This window comes from Neovison vison, chromosome X (genome assembly GCF_020171115.1).
Source record: "Neovison vison isolate M4711 chromosome X, ASM_NN_V1, whole genome shotgun sequence".
NCBI lineage: Eukaryota > Metazoa > Chordata > Mammalia > Carnivora > Mustelidae > Neogale > Neogale vison.
This window is the reverse complement of record NC_058105.1, coordinates 40,778,210-40,801,529: the sequence shown is the minus strand read 5'-3', so window position 1 is coordinate 40,801,529 and position 23,320 is coordinate 40,778,210. Positions and strand designations below refer to the sequence as shown.

At 42.1% G+C, this 23,320-nt stretch overlaps 1 protein-coding gene across 2 annotated transcripts in view; it reads left to right on the top strand.

Moving 5' to 3' along the window:
* Positions 1 to 23,320, top strand: part of RNF128 (ring finger protein 128) — a 115,454-nt gene that overhangs the window by 37,767 nt on the left and 54,367 nt on the right. Inside the window, exon 1 of one of the 2 annotated variants that reach the window (XM_044235469.1) lies at positions 14,247 to 14,754. The exons of the other annotated variant lie outside the window; for it this stretch is intronic. Coding sequence (XP_044091404.1) covers positions 14,262 to 14,754 — 493 coding nt within the window. The 5' untranslated portion in view covers positions 14,247 to 14,261. Of the gene's footprint in view, positions 1 to 14,246; positions 14,755 to 23,320 lie in introns of those variants that run through there. 2 annotated transcript variants of the gene reach the window in all.

Sequence of the window (23,320 nt, the reverse complement as noted above, 5' to 3'; positions counted from 1 at the left end):
TTCAGTTCTGTGTCTGTACTGTCTAATACATAGCCACAAGCTAGCTGTCAGTGGTCACTGAGCACTTGAAATGTGGCTAATGTGCCTGAAGAACTGCATTTTTTATTTTATTTCATTTTAAATAGTTACATGGGGCCCTTGGTTTCCATACAGAACAGTACAGCAGTAGACCAATATTAACATGGGGTCATTGGATAAACTTCATGAGGCCCACAAAACTCCTTGAGATTGGGCACAAAACTGTGTGTGTTCATTTATTCTGTACATGAGTTTCATTAAATTTTCAGAAGTAGTTACGAATCTTAAAAAAGGTTTAGAACCACTCTAGAAGGAGCAGAATTAGTTCCCTTCTTTGGGCTCCTCGTTTCCTGAGAACATAGCTGAAACTAGAAACATGGTGAATTTTACTATTTTTTTAATGCTATAAGAAAACATCCAAATTCCTTGGCAAAAAAAAAAATAATAATTTTCTGAAGTTAATTCAAATAATGCAGCATACATTTCTTACAAACAACACATATTCCTCTCGTTAAAAAACATTTTATTTTGAGAAAATTGTAGGTTCACATGCAATTGTAAGAGATAGAGATAACATAATGATCAAAAAAAAAAACAAAGAAAAGAAAGAAGAAATGAGATATCCTGTATCCTTTCTCCAGATTTCCCCCAGTGCTATTACCTTAAGTAACTAGAGTATAATATCACAACCAGGAAATTGACACTGATGCAATCCACCCACCTTCTTTGGATTTTACTAGTTTTCAGGCACTCATTAGCATGTGTTGTGCAATTTTATCATGTGTGTCATTTCATGTGACTATCACCACAGTTAAGATTCAGAATAACATGATCACTACAGGTTCTGTTGTATTGCCTTTTTTAAAAATTTATTTATTTATTTATTTGACAGAGAGAGATCACAAGCAGGCAGAGAGAGAGAGAGAGAGGAGGAAGCAGGCTCCCTGCCGAGCAGAGAGCCCGATGCGGGACCCTGAGATCATGACCTGAGCCGAAGGCAGCGGCTTAACCCACTGAGCCACCCAGGCGCCCTGTATTACCTTTTTATAACCACCCACAACTCCAACCCACACCCTCTCTTTAACTGTGGGACAACCACTAATCTGTTCTCCATTACTATAATATTCTCATCTCAAAAACGTTATATAAATGGAATCATACTGTAGGTAGCCTTTTGGGATTGGCTCTTTTTTAAATTTTTTTTTATTTTATTTTTTTTAAATTATTATTTATTTATTTATTTTCAGAAAAACAGTATTCATTATTTTTTTCACCACACCCAGTGCTCCATGCAAGCCGTGCCCTCTATAATACTATAATACCCACCACCTGGTACCCCAACCTCCCACCCCCCCCCGCCACTTCAAACCCCTCAGATTGTTTTTCAGAGTCCATAGTCTCTCATGGTTCACCTCCCCTTCCAATTTACCCAAATTCCCTACTCCTCTCTAACGCCCCTTGTCCTCCACGCTATTTGTTATGCTCCACAAATAAATGAAACCATATGATAATTGACTCTCTCTGCTTGACTTATTTCACTCAGCATAATCTCTTCCAGTCCCGTCCATGTTGCTACAAAAGTTGGGTATTCATCCTTTCTGACGGAGGCATAATACTCCATAGTGTATATGGACCACATCTTCCTTATCCATTCATCCGTTGAAGGGCATCTTGGTTCTTTCCATAGTTTGGCGACTGTGGCCATTGCTGCTATAAACATTGGGGTACAGATGGCCCTTCTTTTCACGACATCTGTATCTTTGTGGTAAATACCCAGGAGTGCAATGGCAGGGTATTTTTTTATTTTTATTATTTTTTTTAAACTCAGCATAATTCTGGGGAGATTCATCCAGATCATTCCATATATTCATAGTTCATTCCTTTTTACTACTGAGTAGCATTCCAGGGTATGGATGTATCCCAGTTTAATCACTCATCTATTGAAGTATATCTGAGTTGTTTCCAGTTTGGGACAATTATGAATGAAGCTGCTATGAACACTGATATTCAGGTTTTAGTGAGCCTAACTTTTCGTTTAGCTGAGACAAAGCCTCATGACTGGAATTTCTGAGTCATGTGCATGTGGTAGTTGCATGTTTAGTTTTATAAGAAACTGCCAGACTTTTTCAAGAGGGATGCCCGGGTGGCTCAGTCGGTTAAGCATCTGCCTTTGGCTCAGGTCATGATCTCAGGGTCCTGGGATCAACGCCCATGGCAGGCTCCCTGTTCAGTGGGAAGTCTGCTTCTCCCTCTTCCTCTGTTCCTCTGCCCATCTCATGCTCTGTTTCGCTTTTGCTCTCTCTCAAATAAATAAATAAGATCTTTAAAAAAAGAAAGAAAGAAAGAAAGAAAGAAAGAAAGAAATGGCCAGACTGCTTTCCAGATTGGCTTGCCATTTTACATTCCCATCAACAATGTATGTGTGTATGTGATCCGGTTTCTCCACATCCTCATCATCATTTGGTGTTACTACTTTTTTTAAGCCTTTCTGGGAGGCATGCTGTGATATCACATTGTGGTTTTAATTTGCATTTCCCTAATGGCTAAGGATGTTGAACGTCTTCTCATGTGCTTATTTGCCATCTGCATATCCTCTTTGGTCAAATGTCTGTTCTTGACTCAGAGAAAAAGCATCCAAACTAGGAAGGTTTTTTTGTTTATTTGTTTGATTGATTGATTGATTGATTTGTTTTCTGTTTGTTTTTTTTTTTTACATAGCAATTTGGGCAATATTGGTGGGATATGGTTTACAAAAGAAATTAATGCTGTTAAGTTGGGACTTGTTTACTGGCTATCTGCTAAGATAGACGCCCCAATGTAAATTCTCACCCCTGTGAAGATGCTTCCATGGAGAATTAAGAAAAGAGGATCCAGGAACAACAGTTGGCTTTTTGATATCTTAACTATAGAGAGAATTGAGAGACTACAAATGAATGGAGAGATCAGGGAGCTTTTTGTAGGTGTTGGATTTGGTCATATCATGAATACATATTCTAGAAAGTACTGTTAGCACAGACATTTTATAGCTTTGGTGTGTTTTTGATATATTTCAATGTGATTTGTTGTCCTGTTTTAAGAGTCACAGTTGTCTACTCACCCTGACAGAGAACAACAATCTACTTCAGCCCTGGTGGGCAGCATAATTACCTGTGGGTAGAAGTATTACTCTCCCCAAAAAAGAATCTGAATCAAAAACCTGCAATGGCTGACCACTGCTTCATAAAATCAAGATCAAATTCCTCAATAGGTACTCAAGGTCAACAAAGTCCTAACCTACCTTTCTGGGCCTGTCTCCCACTACTCCTCCTCTTGAGCAGGCACCTAAGTGAAACAATGTTTTCTAAACCTATTCTGCTGTTTCCTGACTTAGAGCTTTTGTTCCTGCTATATCCTTTCCTGATCTATCTTCTCTCCTCATTCATACCTATAAAAACCCCACCTGTCCCCTAAGGCCCTACTCAGATGTTATTTTCTCCATGAAATCTCCTCTAATTCCTTGAGTCAGAAGCAAACATTCCTGTCTCTATACTCACACAAGACTGTGTACCCCCTCACAGCACCCATCTCTTTGACAACTCTTTTGTTTAAATGTCATGCCAACGCAATAACATGGATGAATATCAAATGCATTTTTCTAAGTGAAAGAAGTTTGACACAAAAAGCTACATACTGAATGGAAATACATTCTGGAAAAAGTGAAACCATAGGGACAGAAAACAGACCAGGGGTTGCCAGGGTAAGGGTGAGGGGGCAGGGTTTTGACTATAAAAGCAAAACACAAGAGAAGTTGAGGAGTGATGAGAGTGTTCTGTGTCTTGATTGTGGTCGAGGCTACACAACTGTATGTTTGTTAAAACATGCAGAATTATACACTAAAAAGGGTAAGTTTTACAGTGTGTAAACTATACCTTGAAAACAATGGGAAAAATTCATACCAGATAGATAGCCTGCCCTTCGGGTCAGGCCAATCATTTACTCGTTCTTCAAATGTACTCTAACATGCCAGGGTAGGAGCTGGGGCTACCAAAAAGAAAAAATATGTGGCCCCCGTTCAAGGAACTCAGTCTCTAATGGAGGTGATAGATATGTAGGGAAATAAATGTAGCAGAGTCTGGAAGATGCTACCTATATAATACAGGTCCAGTCACATACAGTGAAGGCATAAAGGAAGCAGTAGTCAGATGGCCCTCGATTGTGGTGGGACTAGCTTTTTAAGTTTAGAAATTTGTATTTTATTTAATATGCAACAAGAAGTTACAGAATCATAGCTATGTTTCGGAAAGCATAATATGGCAGTAAGATGAAGGATGACGTGGACGGAGAGACAAAAAGCAGGGAGATCAATTAGAAGGCTATTTATAATAGTCTAAAAGAAAATTAATATCACTTCTCCATTAGTAGACATTTGAGATTGGATGAAGCTTTTAATTAAAGCTTGTATTGCTGATAATCTAGATGCATGCAGGCAAAAACAAAGAGGGCCCACAAAATTTTTCCTGAAACAATTTACCCCCAGTAGCCTGAGATACTTAATGGATGGACTGTGTTGCTTTGATCTTTTTAATCTTCCCCGACACTGTCATAAGACTTTGTAGACATTAAAAGCTCTAAAAAAAGTTTATTATTCTTGTTTTTTTTTAAAGATCTATTTATTTCTTTGCGAGAGTGAGTAAGCAAGAGAGACAGCACAAGCGGGGGAGGGGCAGAAGTAAAGGGAGAAGCAGGCTCCCCTGCTGTGCAGGGAGCCTGAAGTGTGTGGGGCTTTATCCCAGGACCTTGGGGATCCTGACCTGAACTGAAGGCAGATGCTTAACTGACTGAGCCACCCAGGCGCCCCCCAAAATTTATTATTCTAATGAGAAAATTAGAGAACAGGTGAATTTTCCTTTAAATCACTGAAACTCCAAAAGAGAAAATTATAATTCCTACATGCCCAATGATACCACTGCTTAAAATTTTGTATGTCAGAGAGTCCAGAGGGTCAAAGTTAGTAAAAAATGTTTTATTCCTAAATTTATATACTGACTGCAGCAATCAGGTGGAATTAATCTGGCACTTTCCCCCCAGAATGTCTGCTTCTCCTTTGCTTGTTCACTGCTACCTAACACGAATTGGAGTGACAGGATTCTGTGAAAAAAAGAAAGCAGACATTATAAATACAATCTTTCTCTCTCTCTCTCTCTCTCTCTTTTTTTTTACTATTACCTCTGTCTTGGAACTTAGAAATCTCTGCCGAAAATGCCTATGAGGGGCATAACTGATAGTTGAAATGTGTGGGAGGTTTTCATCCCATCTTGAATCCAACCAAATAGCAGATCCTGAAATCAGCAGGGTGCTCCACTATAAACACCGTGTGTAGGGTCCAAACATATGCTCTCTTGTCAGGTCTCTAAACACCTCAGCCATCCCCACCTCCGAAAAACGAAGACATTTAATGAACTGGTGAGATTATTGAAGGTAAACTCGACGAGCCTCTTCTTCAAACAAACAAGAGCTTCAGGCTTTCAATTTCTGCTCTTTTTTTTCCTCACGAAGAGCAAACATTACTGAGCCACTTCATTGCCTCTAGTGAAAGGCCTTCTGTGGCTCGAGAGTTGACAACATCCAGAATATTAAGCAGTCACTGACTTCTGCATCTGAACTAGTTTGCTATGAAGAACATGAAGTATACTGATGTTATCTGCCCCCAAAGTTACACAGAGACAACTTAGGAAAAAAGGGAACCTGCCCCCTGCTAACTGGAAGTTGTCTGCCAAGGGAGAAGGGATTTTGTAGATTCCAGAGCGTGCTGTGGTCCGTGGATCTGGGCATTTTCCCCCCTTTGGTTGTTCCCGGTAGCATTTTTCCTCGTTAAAGTTCCTACGCTTTACACCGCATGATTTGTGATGAAGGCAAACCAAAGTTTTGTAGCCACAAAATACCCTTTTGTTGAAGGCCTGCTTGTCCCTTGCCTGGTTCCTGCAACCAATATAACCATAACACTTATCTAATTCTGATGTGACAGAACTTAATTACTGTGTGAATTTTGAGCAGTAAGCCGGCCGATTTCAGTTGTCTCAACTATGTGATAGCACCCTGTCACTTATTGCCAAATACTTGTTTACTATGTGTTATTGATCAGTTCTGAGCCCCGGCCAATTGTGGCTAATCCACATGTTCTTGATCAGTTTTGAGCCCTGGCCAGTTGTGGCTAATCCTAATGCATATATAGCTGGCAGCTGTGAATTTGTGACTTTGCCCCTTGGAATACAAAGGCTGCTTTGCCCACATTCAGGCAGACTTGAGCTTCTAAAAAAACAAGCCTTGGCCTCGGTAGGTGATTGTGATACAATATAAGTACATTTATTCTTAAATTACTTTTCAGAAATCCCAGGTCTACTGGGAATTACCAAATTATGTTCCTATTAAAAAACGAATCCCATTCTGTCCATAGGTTAAACAAAAGCCTCACTGCCCATGTACATGTTTAAGAACTCCCATCCTCGCTAACTTAGCAAACAGATCTATCCTTGCCTGCCAGGCGCACTCCCTCCTGTTATTTGTCCTAGGCAGTGGCAAGATCAGAGACACTTCTTTAGATAGACTAGCCCATTTGTTAGGCTTTAATCTGAGGGAACATTACGTGGTTCAAAACACAGCTACGTAATTTTGCAATATTATCATCCCTGTTTTATAGTTGATCAAGAAGAAAGAGAAACTTCCTCCGTGTCACATAACCAGTCAACAGCAAAGTTAAAAAGAACAACAGAGGTTAGAATGGGTGAGCTCTGTGAATCTAGTCTACTACGTAGCAGGAATGGGTAGGAAGTAAAGCTCAAATATGTGTTCATAACTGTAGGGCAAATTCATTAAAAACATTTTTCTCTGGACGCCTGGGTGGCTCAGTCAGTTAAGCGTCTGCCTTCAGCTCAAGTCATGATCTCAGGGTCCTGGGATGGAGTCCCGAATCCGGCTCCTTGCTTAGCGGTGAGCCTGTCACTCCCCATAAGAGAGCTTGTGCTTACTCTCTCAGTCTCTCGCTCTCCCTGACATGTAAATAAAATCTTAAAAAAAGAAAAAAACCCCACCTATTTCTCTCCCATTTTCCCCCAAGTAATTGCTTTCCTCTCTTTCAATAGCACCTATGTAAATCTCTTATGGTCACAGATTTATTTCTTTTGAAATCTTCATCTTACTAGAAAAACCTGAAAAGGCATGAGAGGAGACTGCCCGAGACCAGATGAGTTTCCCAACAAGGTTGTCCTGATACTGGCAGTGGAGGATAAGAACTACTCCCACTGGAGTCCATTGTTTCCCGCCCACCCTCTGCCCCCAGTACCAACCCTGCCTAATGTTCCCCTGAAGCCCTTCCTGCCCCCACACCTTGGGCTCTTCCCCACCCTTGTTCCTCTTTAGCAATCTGGGATCCCCTCAGTCATCTCTCCAAACTCAAGATAGCTGATGTGATTCCCTAGTAGCAACAAAGTTGACGCAGTTTAGCACAAATTTTCTGCATTGTCCTCCATCAGTACAATTCCTTTGTGTAGCAGTTTTCATCAATGGACACAAAATGCCCTTTCTTCAGGTGACACAGGTTCAGGCGCTACTCTCCATACACATGGTGCGGGTGTGCTCAGTGGAAGATGTAGGCATTAATAAATGACAATGAAGCACTTGACTCAATGTGCTTTCATGATCACTGTTTAGGAATTTGGGGGCTGCACAGCAGGAAATCAGGGCACTCTGGTGAGGGGGTTCTTATTATACTAAAGCATGTCACTGGATGTGGCTATAAAAATACCCATTCCTTATTGGGGGGGCACATGTTGTGATAAGCACTGAATATTATATGCAACTAATGAATCATTGAACACTACATCAAAAACTAATGATGTACTATACAGTAGCTAACTGTATGTAATTTGAAAAAAGGAAGAAAATACCCATTCTATCTACCCTCTAATAATAACCTTACTGTGCATGTGGAAAGGTAGTAGGGCAGAGTGAAAATGGCATAGAATTTAGAGTCATACTCGCAATGTGAGTTCCAGCTCTGCCACATACTGGTTGTATGACCTTAGGCAAGATACCGTACCTTTCTGAGCCTCATCTTCCTCATCTGAAAAAAAATGGGAATTATAATAATTATAATTATAATGGGATTTCATTACCTGTTGTAGGGACCAACTGATAGAATTAAGGCATGTAAATTGTCTGGCACATAGTAGATTCTCAGTAAATACATTGCCTTCCTGCCTCTACTTTTGAAGGCACTGTTGGACAGAGTGGCAAGAGGTGTATTGGGAAGAGTGTAGCTTTGTACTAAGACGTGGCATCAAATTCCAATTCTGCGGTTTGGTTACCATGGATGACCTCAGCAAGTTACTAAACCTGAGCCTCAGTTTCTTCTTCTGGAACAGGTAGCACATAATGCTTGCCTCATAGGCAGAAAGTACCTGATCTTTCTCGATGCTTCTCCATGGTAGCTATTAGTGTTATGGATATGAGAAGACTGCTTCAAATACAGCGGTGGCCCTCTTGTAAAACCTCTCTCTGAAATTCTTTGAGTGCATGAAAGCTTGGTTTCAAAAGATCCCATTTTCTAATGGCTGTGTACCCACTTGAGCTGACCGAAATGTACCTGCACTCAGAAACGATGTTATTTTAAAGTATACTACTCCTTCCTCTTTTGGACTTTTTGTTTTGTTTGGCTGCTCTCTCTCTCCACACTCCCCATCAGTTTCTTCTTGCTAGCCACAGAACAGCTGCCTAGGGCAGAAATGTGTTGCCATCCCCTCTCTAGGCATTGTCTACACCTATGTTGTGGAGCTGAATAGCCACAACATTGCTTAAATGCCAGGACACTATTTGTCCCAGATGGTGCCTTGCCATTTATCTAATGGTAAGAAGCCAGATGTGATGTCTCATTTCTTGCAGACATATTAAAGGCTGAACGCTATCGTCCATCTCTGTGCCGGTGCAGAAACTCAGTGTGACGGGAAACTCAATTGGCCACAGCGGTGCCCTTCTGTTGCTTTTGCAGGATGCTGCTCTGCTTATTATTAGGTCATTATTAGACGGTGCGCCACTCAGGGCAGCTTTCGTTTCAGTATTGCTGATACAAATATTTGGCAGGGCTAGCCTTTGTAGTAGGATTTGAGGAATTCAGAAAGGCTCCTGACCCAAGTGTGTCTCCCTCACGGGTTATAGGGCCTGAAATGCACACAAGAAACATTTCCCTTGAACTTCCTTTGGTATAAGCTGATGTTAAAATGTGGGGCGCCTGGGTGGCTCAGTGGGTTAAAGCCTCTGCCTTTGGCTCAGGTCATGATCCCAGGGTCCTGGGATCAAGCCCCACATCCATGGGCTCTCTGCTCAGCAGGGAGCCTGCTTCCTCCTCTCTCTCTGCCTGCCTCTCTGCCTACTTGTGATCTCTGTCTCTCAAATAAATAAATAAATCTTTAAAATGTGAACGCCACTCTCCAGAGGGAAGATCTTGAGTTGTTATCAGCTATTAATACTTAAGAGTCAGAACTGCACTGGCATCCTGATTCTGGGACTAGTTATATGACCTAAAGCAGCTTGCTAGTTTTCTCTGAGGCAGTTTCCTCTTCTGTAAATGGGAACAATAAAGGATGATTGTGAGAATTAAATGAGGTAGTGCATGTAAAGTGCATAGTAAATGCTTGATGAATAGTAGCTGTTATTAATTAGCCTTAGGGATGGTAGGGCCCTGAGGGAATACATCAGGCTAGGATATTTGGTTTGAGGGTATAAGGAATATATATATATATATATATATATATATATATATATATATGAATAAGGTGAAGCCTGGGACTGAAGCAAAATCAAACTGTGCTTACACGAACTTTCCAGCAAGAAAAGTGTAGCACTCTTCAGGATGCAATGCTGTGGGAGGTGGTAAACTCGGACACTGGGAGTTTTCAAGCAGAGGCTGGGTGCTGGCTACACATCAGGACTACTCAAGTCTACCCCAGGGCTTCTCAGACTTACTTGCGTGTACAAATCACCTGGGGATCTTGTTAAAACGTGGGTTCTGACTCAGCAGGTCTCGGGGTGGGCCCGGAGATTCTTCATGTCTCACAAGCTCCCTGCTGATGCTGATGCTGATGCTGATGCTTCTGATCCACAGACCTCATTGTTAGCATCAAGACTCTGTTGCGGTTTGAAAAGAAATCACAGCATGACAGAGGGATGTGATTGGAGAAAGCCATGGAGTTACCCAGACAAGTCCCCACAGAGGGGAAGGACTTTGATGGAGTCATGATGCACAGTCTGGCTCCTAGCTTTGTAGGCTTTGAAATTTGATTGGTTGTATAACCAGAAACTGGGCTCCTGGGGACTGATTCACAGTTCGCCAAATTCACAAGAGACCAATATATACGCCAGAATGCCAACTGATTAATTTATAATGAGAAGTATAACTTCCAAGTGGACCAGATACTAGTGTTTGCTGATCAGTGCATTATCTCCCTGTAGGCATATTTACGTGAGGCACTAAAGGACAAAAGGTTGCTTTGTGAGAATGGACCCATAGCAAGGGGAGTTCATAGGATGATTTTAACGGTACATGTCTTCAAGCTTTGATCATCTGTTATCTCCATCTCCACAGCTGGGCTAGACCTCCAGAACAGTGCTGTGGAGGTTAGTTTCCTCACTAGTCACTCTGCCTCCTGTCTTGTCCTCGAACAACCCAGATGCTCTATTAAGCCTACATTTGACAATAATCATTTACTTGCTCCACTGACTTCCATATAAATTCATAATTTAAAACTCATCATTGCAAAATGCTTTAAATACAGAGTCAAGTTGAAAAAATAATACAGTGAGCACCTACAGACCCACCATCGAGACTCAGAAGTTGTTATCATTTTGCCATATTCCCTGTGTGTGTGTGTGTGTGTGCGTGCATGTATGCACATATGCACTAAGTTGAGACCCTCTGGCACAATTTTCCAAACCATTCATGTTCTGGCACGACCTATTTGACCAGCCTCACCTCCTCTGGCTCTCCCTTTGCAACTTGTGTCCCAGCCATACTTGACTAATTAACATTAGTTTCCTGAATGCTCCTGGTGTTTTCAAGTAGTAGACGATTGCCTCTGCCTGAATACCCTTACTCTCTTTGCCTGATTAACTCTATTTGTTCTTAAAGACTCAGCCATACCCATGTTGCCATAGCAACCGAAGTTTTTCTCAGTCATAACATTTATTAAACTGTACTATTATTACCTGTTTACCTCTGACTTTCCTACTAAACTGTGAACTCATTGAGGGCAGGGACTTTTTTTTTTCTTGGTCTCTGTATACCTACACCTCTCCAGTGGCTTTTACTTGGTGGGTGTTCAGTAATCAGAAAATTCAACTGCCCACCAGCCAGTGCTACCTAGTTACATCATATGCACCTCAAGATCAACAGGTCCTGAGAGAGCTCATCTCTCTTCCTACCCTTTCTACACATTTAAAACCCTCCTCCTGATTGAATGCCATTCAGTCTTCCAAGCCAAAAACCTCAGAGCAATCCCCAATTCTTCCTTCTTTTTCGTCCTCCAAAACATGCTTCCGATCTATCCACTTCTCTTCATCTCCTGGAGTCTGCACTGGGCCACCTTCATCTCTCACCTGGAGCACTGCCAAAAACATGCTCTCTGGGCTCTTTGCTTCTAGTCTTGTCCTCTCCTAGCTATTATTCGCACAGAAGCCATAACGATCTCTCAAATTCAGATCTGATTATATTACTCCATGTGTAAACCCTGATTGTGTTACTCCTTGCTTTTGGATAAAGTACAAACTCTCTAGTTTAAATGAAAGAACTCTCGAGAACTGACTTCTGTGTACCTGTAGAGCTTTATGTCTTGTACTCTGGGTTCCAACAATTTTGTGTTTATAGAGCCTGTAGTACTTGCTGTCTCCCAGCATTGTCACTTTCATGCCTCAGTGCATTCATTCCCTCGTATTATTCAATGCCTAAGAAGGCTAACCCTCTCAAGCTTAGCACAGGTGTAACCTCCTCTGGGCAGCTTTTCCTAACTTCCCAGTCTGGGTGAGGTTCTTCTTTTCTGTTACCCATTACTGCCCTGTGAACACCTCTGTTATAGCGTTTACCCTATATACATATAGCACCTATACTCCAACTATCAGTTTGCTTGTTTGTGTCATAAAAGCTAATAATGTCTTATTTCTTTTCTACCCCAACACTTAGCCCTTGGCTGGCATACAGTTGATGGACCATAAATAATTGTTTAAGAACGGATACTAAGAAACATCTCTCCAAACATTCATTTTTTTGTAGATGTCTTATAACAGATCTCTTTAATTTTAAACATAGTGTTTCATTAAAATACAATATAGTTGATTGCCATGCAGGCAATATTCACTGAATTTTGAGTTCTTCGCCAACAACTTCAGACAATTTCTGGAATTGTACCATTTCTTAGAGATGATTGATCCTACCTTTTCTTTTCTCCATCGATAATTTTTATCCCAGAGATTAACATCATCAGTAGTTGGGGGTGCTATGCTATTGGCCTCCTATACCAGCCTTGACCTCTAACATAAAAACGTCCTTTTCAGTGTATAGGGTTTATATTTCATAGAACTGCCTATTTATTTGGATTCCAGGGGATGTTTAGTTATGGTGTTAGTTTTCCTCCAGGTTTCTCTCAAGCCATCAGAGTACCAAGTGAAGAATTGTCTCATGCTTAATCTTTGGGAATAATACTGATTAAGTAAGTGTTGGGCCAAGGACTGAGGGGAGTGAATGATAGGGAACTGATCAAATGCTGGGCTAGATAAAGTGAATTGTATCCCTTTGTACTGAAAAAGTGGCTAAAACATCCTGAATGTCATTATCTCTTATTATTATCTCAAAGTGACAAATTTAAAATCATTTAAAAGGTAGGGTGGGGTCCCTGACCCTGTTTAGTAATAACAGTATTTAACAAATATCTTTTTTACACTCTGCTAAGCACAATTCTGAGTACTTTACATGTACAAACTCATTTAATTGTCTGAACAACTTTGAGGTAGGTGATATTATTATCCCCATTTTACAGATGATGAGGAAACTGAGGCACAGAGAAGTAATTTCCCCAAGGCCAAAAGTTATCCATTCCTGTCGTACAACAGGTGTATTAATTTAGTTTAATCCGATGCATATTTCTGGAGCACCTATTAAATGCAATTGACAGGGTAGATAAAACTTGTACAATTAAAGAAAGGAAGAATCATAACGCAACAGTGCCATGAGTGAATCACCAAGGTGAGCCAGGCTCCTTTCGGTTGGTGGGAAGTGAGGAACGACTGTGTAGTTAAGGTCAGGAATGGCGCAGATGTATAGATTTGGTAAACCTGTTTGTGAAAGATGAAGAAAAGAGGCTCAGTTTTGAGGTGTATGGAAAGGGTAATTCTTTTCTGAGGACTAAGATTACTTCCAGAAGGGGCTTCAGATGCAGTCTATTTAGCATGAGGTAAGCGTAAGAAAACACCCAGGTACGACGCCCGTCTGGAGCAGGAAAGGAGAAAGGTTCAAAAAAAAAAAAAAAAAAAAGTAACAATGAGCTATTCCTGCCCCCCCCCCAAGAGAATCAATAACCAGCCTGCCCCCAGCACCACCCACCTACCCAAAACTCCCTTGACTCCAACTCAGACCCTTCGGATCTGTGCTGTTTAGAAGTACTTTCACATTCTAGCAGCCTAAGACTGAAACGGCCTTTAAACAAATGTTCGGAGCGAAAAACCCATTCTCGCAATCCAAAACGGACTCAGATCCTATCCGAGAGCTTTTATGGTCGCAGATTCTCTAGCTCCCGGCCTGTCTTTTTTTTTTTTTTTTTTTTTAACAACACGCCAAGACATACCTGGCCCTGGCCACACAGCCCGAGAGCCTACTCTAACGCCTGCCCATCCCGCTACCCTTTTAAGAGGCGGATCCCGCAGTGTCCTTTCCTCCCTCCCAGCCACCTCTACCCCCAGTCGTCTGGGCGGAGCTTCTTGCTAAAGCCCCAGAGCCCGACGCGGCCGCAGCAGTAGCGGAGAAAGACCGGAGACGCGAGGAGCTGAATCTGCCGCAACCGCTCTGCTGGACACTACGTGCCTCGGGGCTCCTACCTAGCTCCCGCGCGCGCCGGCCCCTCCCCGGCCCCTCCCCACCTGGCGCGCACCTGGGCCGGGCCGGGGTCCTGCCGAGAGCCGGGAAGGCGCGTGCCAGGGGCCCTCGGGAACCGCAGAGCGCGCGAGCCATGGGGCCGCCGCCCGGGGCCGGGGTCTTATGTCGCGGCGGCTGCGGCTTTTCCCGATTGTTGGCGTGGTGCTTCCTGCTGGCTCTGAGCCCCCATGCCCCCGGCTCCCGGGGAGCCGAGGCGGTGTGGACCGCGTACCTCAACGTGTCCTGGCGGGTTCCGCACACCGGAGTGAACCGCACAGTGTGGGAGCTGAGCGAGGAGGGCGTGTACGGCCAGGATTCGCCGCTCGAGCCTGTGGCGGGGGTCCTGGTGCCGCCCGACGGGCCGGGGGCGCTCAACGCCTGTAACCCGCATACGAATTTCACAGTGCCCACGGTCCCGGGGGACTGGGGAAGCTCCGTGCAGGTCTCTTGGTTGGCCCTGATCCAGCGCGGCGGGGGCTGCACCTTCGCCGACAAGATTCACCTGGCTTACGAGAGAGGGGCGTCTGGAGCCGTCATCTTTAACTTCCCGGGGACCCGCAATGAGGTCATCCCCATGTCTCACCCGGGTGAGTGCAGCTACTACATTGAGCCCCATCAACCCCCTACCAAGGCCAGTTTTTGTCCTTTTTTTTTTCCCCTTATTTTCCTCGGTGCTGTCTTGCTCCGAGGGGAAACCGAGTGCCCTTTCTGTCCCCACCGAGTGAGGTAGGGTCCTCTCCTTCCCGAGATTTCACCCTGCGTGGGGGGAGGGGGTGTTGGGCGAGAAAATCCTCCAGGATTTGCCCGTCTGGTGGAAAAGGGCAAGACAAACGGAGTGTGGAGGCTGGCAACTAGAGAGGACTGTTGGGGCTCTTTGCGTCCCCTTTACCTGGTGTTCCACAAGGGCTCCTTGCACTATCTGCTTTGTTGGTGGGCACTGGCTTTGCAGTCATGACAGGAGAGAAGGCTACCTGAAGTCCCTTCCTCACTCTTCTCCAGTTAAACAGCCTCGGGCCCAAAGCAGGGTTTTCCCTCCTCTCTCCCTGTTTTTCTCTCCATGTTTCCTAGTATCAGGTACGAGATTGTGTTACGGTGCCCTGGTAACCTCATTGCAGTTTGAACAGAAACTTTGCCTAGTTCTTGGGCTCTTCTCTGCCCCCGCGGGGTCTCAGGTCCCAAGTGATTGTCAGTATCATTGCTTTCATTGGCCTTTGAAAGATCCGATTAAGGTTATTGAGTGGTGAAACAGGTGATCAATGTTACCGGAAAAAGAAGAGCTTTGTGCTTGAGGATAGCAAAGGCCTAGACTTTGGGGGAAAAGTAGTCTGGGTAGGCCTTCATTTTGTGGGGATGTTGTGGGTTTTCCCCTTTTTCGTGGTTCTTCCAGAAACCTTATTTGTGATAAGGTAGTCTTAGCATATGTATGCTCATAAGCCCCAGAAGACAGAGAAAAAAATTGGATAGAAGGGAAGGGACACATAGTAGCAGTATATCATAGTTGTTGAGAGCTGGGGCCCAAGTCAGACCTTGGTTAAATTCCGGCTCCATTGCTAACTAGTCCTGTGACCTTGGGCAACTTATTTGAAGTCTTTGAGCCTGTGTTCCCTCGTCAATCAAAAGGGAAAGAACTAAGAACTACTCCCACAGGTTTGCCTTGAGGATGAAATGCAGTAACGCCTGTAAAGAGTTTAACACACCATCCTTCTCAAGAAAAGCTAGCTGATAGGATTAGCCTTTTAGGGAATCAATGGGGAGCAGAATCTGCTTATTTAAGTGCTAGAGGTTTTGTGTGAGTTTGGCCCAGCCTAGAGAGAGCATTCCCATTGAGTGGCTGGGTGGTATAATGGAAAGAGCACTGGGTTGGAACTCAGGAGATCTGAGTTCTTTTAGTCCCTTATTTGCCTCTAGCAGCTTTGTGACCTTGTACAAATTACTCGCTAGCCAAGTGATAGTAGAGAGGTAGAAGGTGGAAGCCAAACTGGCAGTGTGTGTAGAGGCAAAAGCGAACTACATGAACTCTTAAGATTCCTTCCAGCTCTAAAGTGCTGTGATTCTTAGATTTGAATATCGGCTAAAGGAGCAGCTGTATCTCTCTTAGTTGATAATTCATTGGTTTGAATGAAATTACTTTTTAAAGCCTGATAAAAATGAAGAAGAAGGATTTGACAAAATTTGAAATCCTTATGTTTCCATTGGCTACCTAAATGCAAAAGTTTGACTTTGTCTCCTCCAAATGAGATTCATTTGCATGGGTGATTGGGAATTGAAGAGTACCCTTTAATAAGTCCCCATTTAGAGGGCTTTCATCCTAATTCTGTTAAGAATATAAGCTTATATTTGTCCAATAGTTTTAAGGGACAATAAAATTAATTTTTGTTGAGCTCCCACTGAGTGCCAGGCTCTCTACATACATCTTACTCGTACGTTATTGAGAGACCATATGGTGCACTAGGAAAAGCACAGGCATTGTAGTCAAGAATGGGTATCAAATTCTGGCGGGGGGGGGGGTTCCCTTCTTTTTTTTTTTTTTTTTTTTACATTTTATTTCTTTTCAATGTTCCAAGATTCATTGTTTATGCACCACACCCAGTGCTCCGTGCAATATGTGCCCTCCTTAATACCACCACCAGACTCACCCAACCCCCTACCCACTCCCCTCCAAACCCTCAGTTTGTTTCTCAGAGTCCACAGTCCCTCATGGTTTCTCTCCCCCTCCGATTTCCCCCAACTCACTTCACTCCATCTCCCAATGTCCTCCATGTTATCCCTTATGCTCCACAAGTAAATGAATTCTGTTTTTACTACATAGTAGCTTTGTGTCCTTGGTCAGGCTCTTTAACTTTACTGAGTCTCTGTTTCTGCATCAGTAAGATGGAGATACTTCTGTTGCCATGATTCTTAAAGATAACAAATCAAAACCACCTAGCAGATAACAATTACAATCAAGTAAAGTTAGTTGTTACAATAGGTTAATGCTAACAAGATGCAAAAAAACATACAAATAAATGTTCATGCAGCTGTCAGTTTGAATCTAACCATGGCTGTTTTGTTTCAGGATACTATCAGGTAGAAATAAAGCCGTAAATATTGACCACCTAATTAAAGTACACTCAGAAAAGTATTTGGGGACTTTAAAAATTTCTTCCTGACTTGATAACCATAGTAAATTTTACCATTAGGGCAACTAGCCATCAAAATCCCACCTAGTTACTTGAAGTATAGAATCACATTTCTTCCATAAACTCCTAGAGAAACAGCTTTTCAACACAGGGGGAAAATCACTTTGCATTTCATGCACGTGTGTTGTTGAACATTTGTTCCAAGTTCTGTGTGTTTTGCTTTGCTTATTCCTGAGAGTAAGCTTAAGGTTCATTGTAATCTCTGGTCAGAAACAATTTATCCTGGATCTTCATGGCAAAGAGGTGGGATTGAGGTTTAAGTGTTGATTAACTCAATGTGTATTGGCTTGATTTATACAAGGGACAGCAAATGTTGAAAAGCCATTGCTGTCGTCGTTGTTTATGAAAACTCTCTTTACCCACTCTCAACAAAGCCGGTGCTAAAATTGTTTGTTCTTTGAGTTTATGCTGAACATCCATACTTTCACCTGTCACAGGCCTGGGAACAAGACTAATTTCTTTCAAGTAACAGAACTAACTGGTTTAGAGCAGTTGCTTTAAAACTTTTGTTTATTGAAGAGAAACTCCACTTTAAGAGCAATCAGTTAGGAAAATGAGGCTTTTTAAAAGATTTATTTATTTGAGGGGCAGCTGGGTCGCTCAGTGGGTTAAAGCCTCTGCCTTCAGCTTGGGTTGTGATCCCAGGGTTCTGCGATTGAGCCCCACATGGCACTGGGCTCTTCTGCTCGGCAGGGAGCCTGCTTCCTCCTCTCTCTCTGCCTGCCTCTCTGCCTACTTGTGATCTCTCTGTGTCAAATAAATAAATAAAATCTTTTTTAAAAAGATTTATGTATTTGAGAGAGAGAGAAAGAAAGGGAGCAGCCTCTGAGGTGGAGAGGAGGAGGGAGAAGTAGGCTCCCTGCTGAGCAGGGAGCCATATGTGGGACTGGATCCCAGGACCCTGGGATCACAACCTGAGCCAAAAGCAGACGCTTCACCCACTGAGCCAACCAGGCACCCCAAGGCTGTTTTTATGTAAACCAAAATATCACAGAAGGTGGTTGTAGCCTTGCATCAAGCCACGCAGTTTATTCCCATACCTCATTTTGGTTGGAAAGTGTCCAGAAAATCCTGATTCACACAGATAAATAATTGCAAATGACAGATATTTATTTAAAGTTTTTCTTGCAGTCTCTGGGTATTTTTTTCAGTCAAACTGATCCAGAACCCTGGAAGAAAATTAGGAGAAAATTTTGGTTTTCAAGGTTAACCACTATTCATATATCTTAAGTATGAGAATGAAATAAGCAACCAAAACTCAGAGTAAACACGAAAGCCATGTAAAATGTAGGACTGTCACAGTGAGACATGTTGACATGCTATTGTGCAACTAACTGTTCTGTTTTTGCCAGGCAGATGGGTCTGAACCTTGCATGCTGTCTAATCGAGCACAGCCCACGGGTTGAAGTGGTCTAGGTACTTGCTTGTACAATTTTCTTTGCGTCAACAAGCGCAGACATGAATTAATTCAAAGACCTGAGCAGAGCTACAACCTTTAAAATCTATGACACATTTACAGGGACTTGAAACACATTCAAAGGCATGACAGGAGAAGCATTATTCCTGAGGGCTGTGGGGAAAAAAAAAAAGCGAGACTAAACCATGCAGTTTAAGTCAGTGATTTGGTGGTCTCTGATGGGATGTTTAAAACAATTGCTTGTATATACAGGTCAAACATATTAAGAGGTTGGGCTCTGCCACTTACTACAGAACCTCCTCAACTTATGATGGGGTTATGTCCCTGATAAACCCATCACACACTGAAAATATCATTAAGTCGAAAATGTGTTTAATACACCTTAACCTACTGAATATAGTTCAGCCTAACCTACCTTAAATGTGCTCAGAACACTTAAATTAGCTTATAGTTGGGCAAAATCTTCTAACACAAAGCCAACTTTGTAATAAAATGTGGGCTATTTCATGTAATCTGTTGAATCCTGTACTGAAAGTGAAAAACAGAATGTTTGTATGGTACAGAAGGGATATAAATGTACAGATTGTTTACCACCATGACCGCATGTCTGACTGAGAATCCCAGGTGGCTGCCACTGCCCAGCATCAGGAGATCGTATCTCCTGCATATTGCTAGCTCCTGAAAAGTCCTACTTTCCAAATGTGAAGTACAGTTTCTACTGGATGCACTTTGCTTTGATACGGTCATTAAGTTGAATCATTGGAAGTCAGGGGCTTTCTGTATTTTTAAAATCTTAGGCCAGTCATTTTACTTTAAGTCTCTATTTTCTCCTGTTTAGGATGGACATAATGATAATCTTGCCTCATAAGATTGCTGGGAGGGATGCCTGGGTGGCTCAGTGGGTTAAGCATCTACCTTCTGCTCAGGTCATGATCCCAGGTCCTGGGATCAATCCTGCACTGATTCCTGCATGGGTCTCCCTGCTCAGCCAGGAGTCTGCTTCTCCCTCTCCCACTGCCTGCCACTCCCCCTGCTTGTGCGCCCATTCTCTCTCTCTGACAAATAAATAAACAAAATCTTTAAGGAAAATCCCTGGGATTAAATGAGATAATGCAAATACAGTGTTTAACACGGTGCCCGGCATATAGGAAACTACTTAAAATGTGTTTTTAATCACAATAAAGATAGTTAAATGTATTTTAGAAAACTAAAATGGAATCTGATGTTGGTAGTACATAATTCGAAGATGAATAACCTAGAGTACTTCAAAATCCACATTACCTAAAATCCTAACTTTACCACTTTAGGAATAGGGTGTGTCAACTGAATTCTTTGCAAGAAAATGATCTGGGGGCACAATGGATTAGGGCCAAAACCTGTGTTTGTTATTCTTTTTTCATATAACTACTTCTCCCTCAAGCTACCAAACCTCTTCATAAAGGACTTTGAGATAATTTTTACATTGATTTATCACCCAGTCCCTTTTCAGCCACATGACATTTAATTTTTATCCTGCTTTTTTTCCTAAGATGTTGACATTGAAAAGAACCTCTTTTTTAAAGATTTTATTTATTTATTTGACAGACAGAGGTCACAGACAGGCAGAGAGGCAGGCAGAGGAAGAGGGAGAAGCAGACTCCCTGCTGAGCAGAGAGCCCAACGAGGGGCTCTATCCCAGGACCCTGGGACCATGACCTGAGCTGAAGGCAGAGGCAGTGGGTTAACCCACTGAGCCACCCAGGCCTCCCGAAAAGAACCTTTTTTTAAATAGGGAGGTTCAAAAGAGGATGAGAAGAGACTGGGTAGTGATTATTTGACAATATAAAGTACTATTTTAAAATCAATTTCTAAACAAATTGGTATCTTTGATAACTTGATATCTCTGAAGTACCATATATTTTTTAAGATTTTATTTATTTATTTGACACAGAGAGAGGTCACAAGTAGGCAGAGAGGCAGGCAGAGAAAGACAGGGAAGCAGGTTTCCTGCCGAGCAGAGAGCCTGATGTGGGGCTTGATCCCAGGACTCTGGGATCATGACCTGAGCAGAAGGCAGAGGATTAACCCACTGAGCTACCAGGCGCCCCAGAAGTACCATATTTTAACACTGTTAATCACTCCTTTGAAGTTTTCCTAAGCAGTCTTTTGTCTCTCTTCTCCTTTGTTTCATTTCTGTTATTTTATTAATTCATTCATCTAACACCTCTTCTTGCATTCACACCCAGGCCAACAGCAGACCGACCTCTGATAAATAACTGCCACTTCCAGACAATTCTATCACTTTAAGTCTATTCACATAAGGTCCCCTTCTCCCTTTCAGTGGCTATTAGCCTGCTTTTTAAAAGTTCCTGTGTCTTCTCATAGGAACAAATGCTTAGGCTTCTAATCAGTCTCCCCCTCCAGTCCTTTCTTCCAGTTCTTCTTCCACATTGCCACTGGAACACAGCTCTGATCACATCTATGCCATTGCTCCAAAGGCGATTACTTACAAATTTTAGACTGTGTTTCCCAGCATGACACACAGAACTCAATCTGGTCCCAACACACTTTCAAAGCTTTATGTACCTCTTCTCTCATGTTGACCCTTAAATGCCTTCTGTCCTTTCCCATTATTATTCCTTTGTTAGTACTTCTGCTTTTGCCTCCATACCCTTTTCTTCCCAGCTCTGCTGGCCAAAAACTTACCCATCCTTCAAAACCCAACACAGATGCCTCCTCATCTTTGAAGCTTTCTCAATTCCTTCTTTTCCTCTTCCCACCACAGCCCACACCAAAACTAAAATAATCCTTTTGTTTTGCTCCCATGGCACTCCATGTCCTATAGTACGTTTTGCATTTCGCTGGTAGTTCTGTGTTTATATGTCTTGCCTTCCTACTGGATTGTAATATTTGATTAATTTTCATATTCCTCATGAGAACCTTTCTACTGTATGTGCTCTGAAAATGCTTGCTCAGTTGCTCTACATACCCAAGAATGAAAAAAAAAGTACCCAAGAATGCCAGAGGGCCATAAGATTTACTAGAAAATTATCTAATGGGGAAGGGGATTAAAGTTCAACTCATCGAGGGACAGCTGGATGACTCAGTCGGCTTGGCTGGGCCGGGCCTCTGCCTTTGGCTCAAGTCATGACCTCATGGTCCTGGGATCAGAGCTCCTTGTTTGGTTGGGGGTCTGTTTCTTTCTCTCTGCTCATGCTCTCTCGCTGGGTTTCTCTCTCTCTCTCTCTCTCTCTCTCTGTCTCTTAAATAAGTAAGTAAAATTTTTTTTAAAGTTCAGTTCATCGAGCATTTATCAAGGGTCTATTGTATGTATACTGTGCTTTTGCCTGAATATATGAAATAATTAAGGTAAAGTAGGTGGAACAAGAGTGTACTACAAATGCTTCCAGATTACAAGCTCCCTAATTTTTAAGGTGATGACCATCATAGGCCAGTTTATGGGGTTTTAATAATGAAATGACCTAGGTAACTACGAGATAGAATGAGTATTTACATTGAGCTTTCCCTGTTTTTTAAATTTTGTTTTGTTTTAAAAACTTGGTTTACACCAGCACTCAATTTATCTCTCCAGTTAAAATGCTTCCATTGAACATGTTGCTGATACGTGGAATTCCATTACATAAAAACCTTTAAAAGAAATATAGCTCAATCAGTAAATTTTTTTCTAAGCACATAAAGAACTCCACCCCCCCACCCCCCATCCCCCCCACCCCCCCACCCCGTCTCTGGAAGATGTGTTATCTCCTACAGAATTCCATATTTAATCTCCGTTCCCAGGCTTAAGTGTAAACAGGGGAGTATCAAAGACATTCTCCATGTTATTTCTGACTATAAAATTAATCCTTTTTCTTGCAGAATACTTGGAAAATATAAAAAGTATAAAACTAAAAATAAAAGCTATGCATAAAATTCAATAGTTCCATTAATATTTCTTGTCTCCTTTTTCATGTATAGTTAGGGTTTTATATCCTGCTTTGATCATAAGGGTGGTTTTTATGACTATTAATGTAGCATTAAAATACAATTTGAAGGAAGACAAAAATCCATAGATATAACCACTTAGCATTTTGGGGTGTTTTTTGTCATTTTCTTTTGCTCTCCATATATATTTTAAGAATTATAATTATATACTGTATGTAAAATTTTGTATCCAACTTGTTATTGTAAGCATTTCTGCATGTAATTAAAAATAGAGGATTTCCCTGTAAGTTGAAGGGGGAGGTTTTTGACTGAGGGGGTAGGGATCAAGCTTCTCTTTCATTAACTGGCAGAAAGGAAGTACAGAAATGGTGACAGGGAGGAGTATGAATTAGAACATTTAAAACAAAACTGATTCTCTACAGAGCTTTACCTAAATGTATATTCTGGCCATAAATGTGATCTGGTCTAACCCAAAAGCATTGCCTGTTGTGGCCTTGATCTTTTGAGAGATTTGTGCTTTTAGTTCCTCTTCTCCCATGATACTCCTATAGGTGATGTCTTTGTCACAAATGTTTGCATCTAGTTTCCAAGTTGATTGGTTAAGTAGCACCTCATTGGCTAAGATGGCTTTTCATT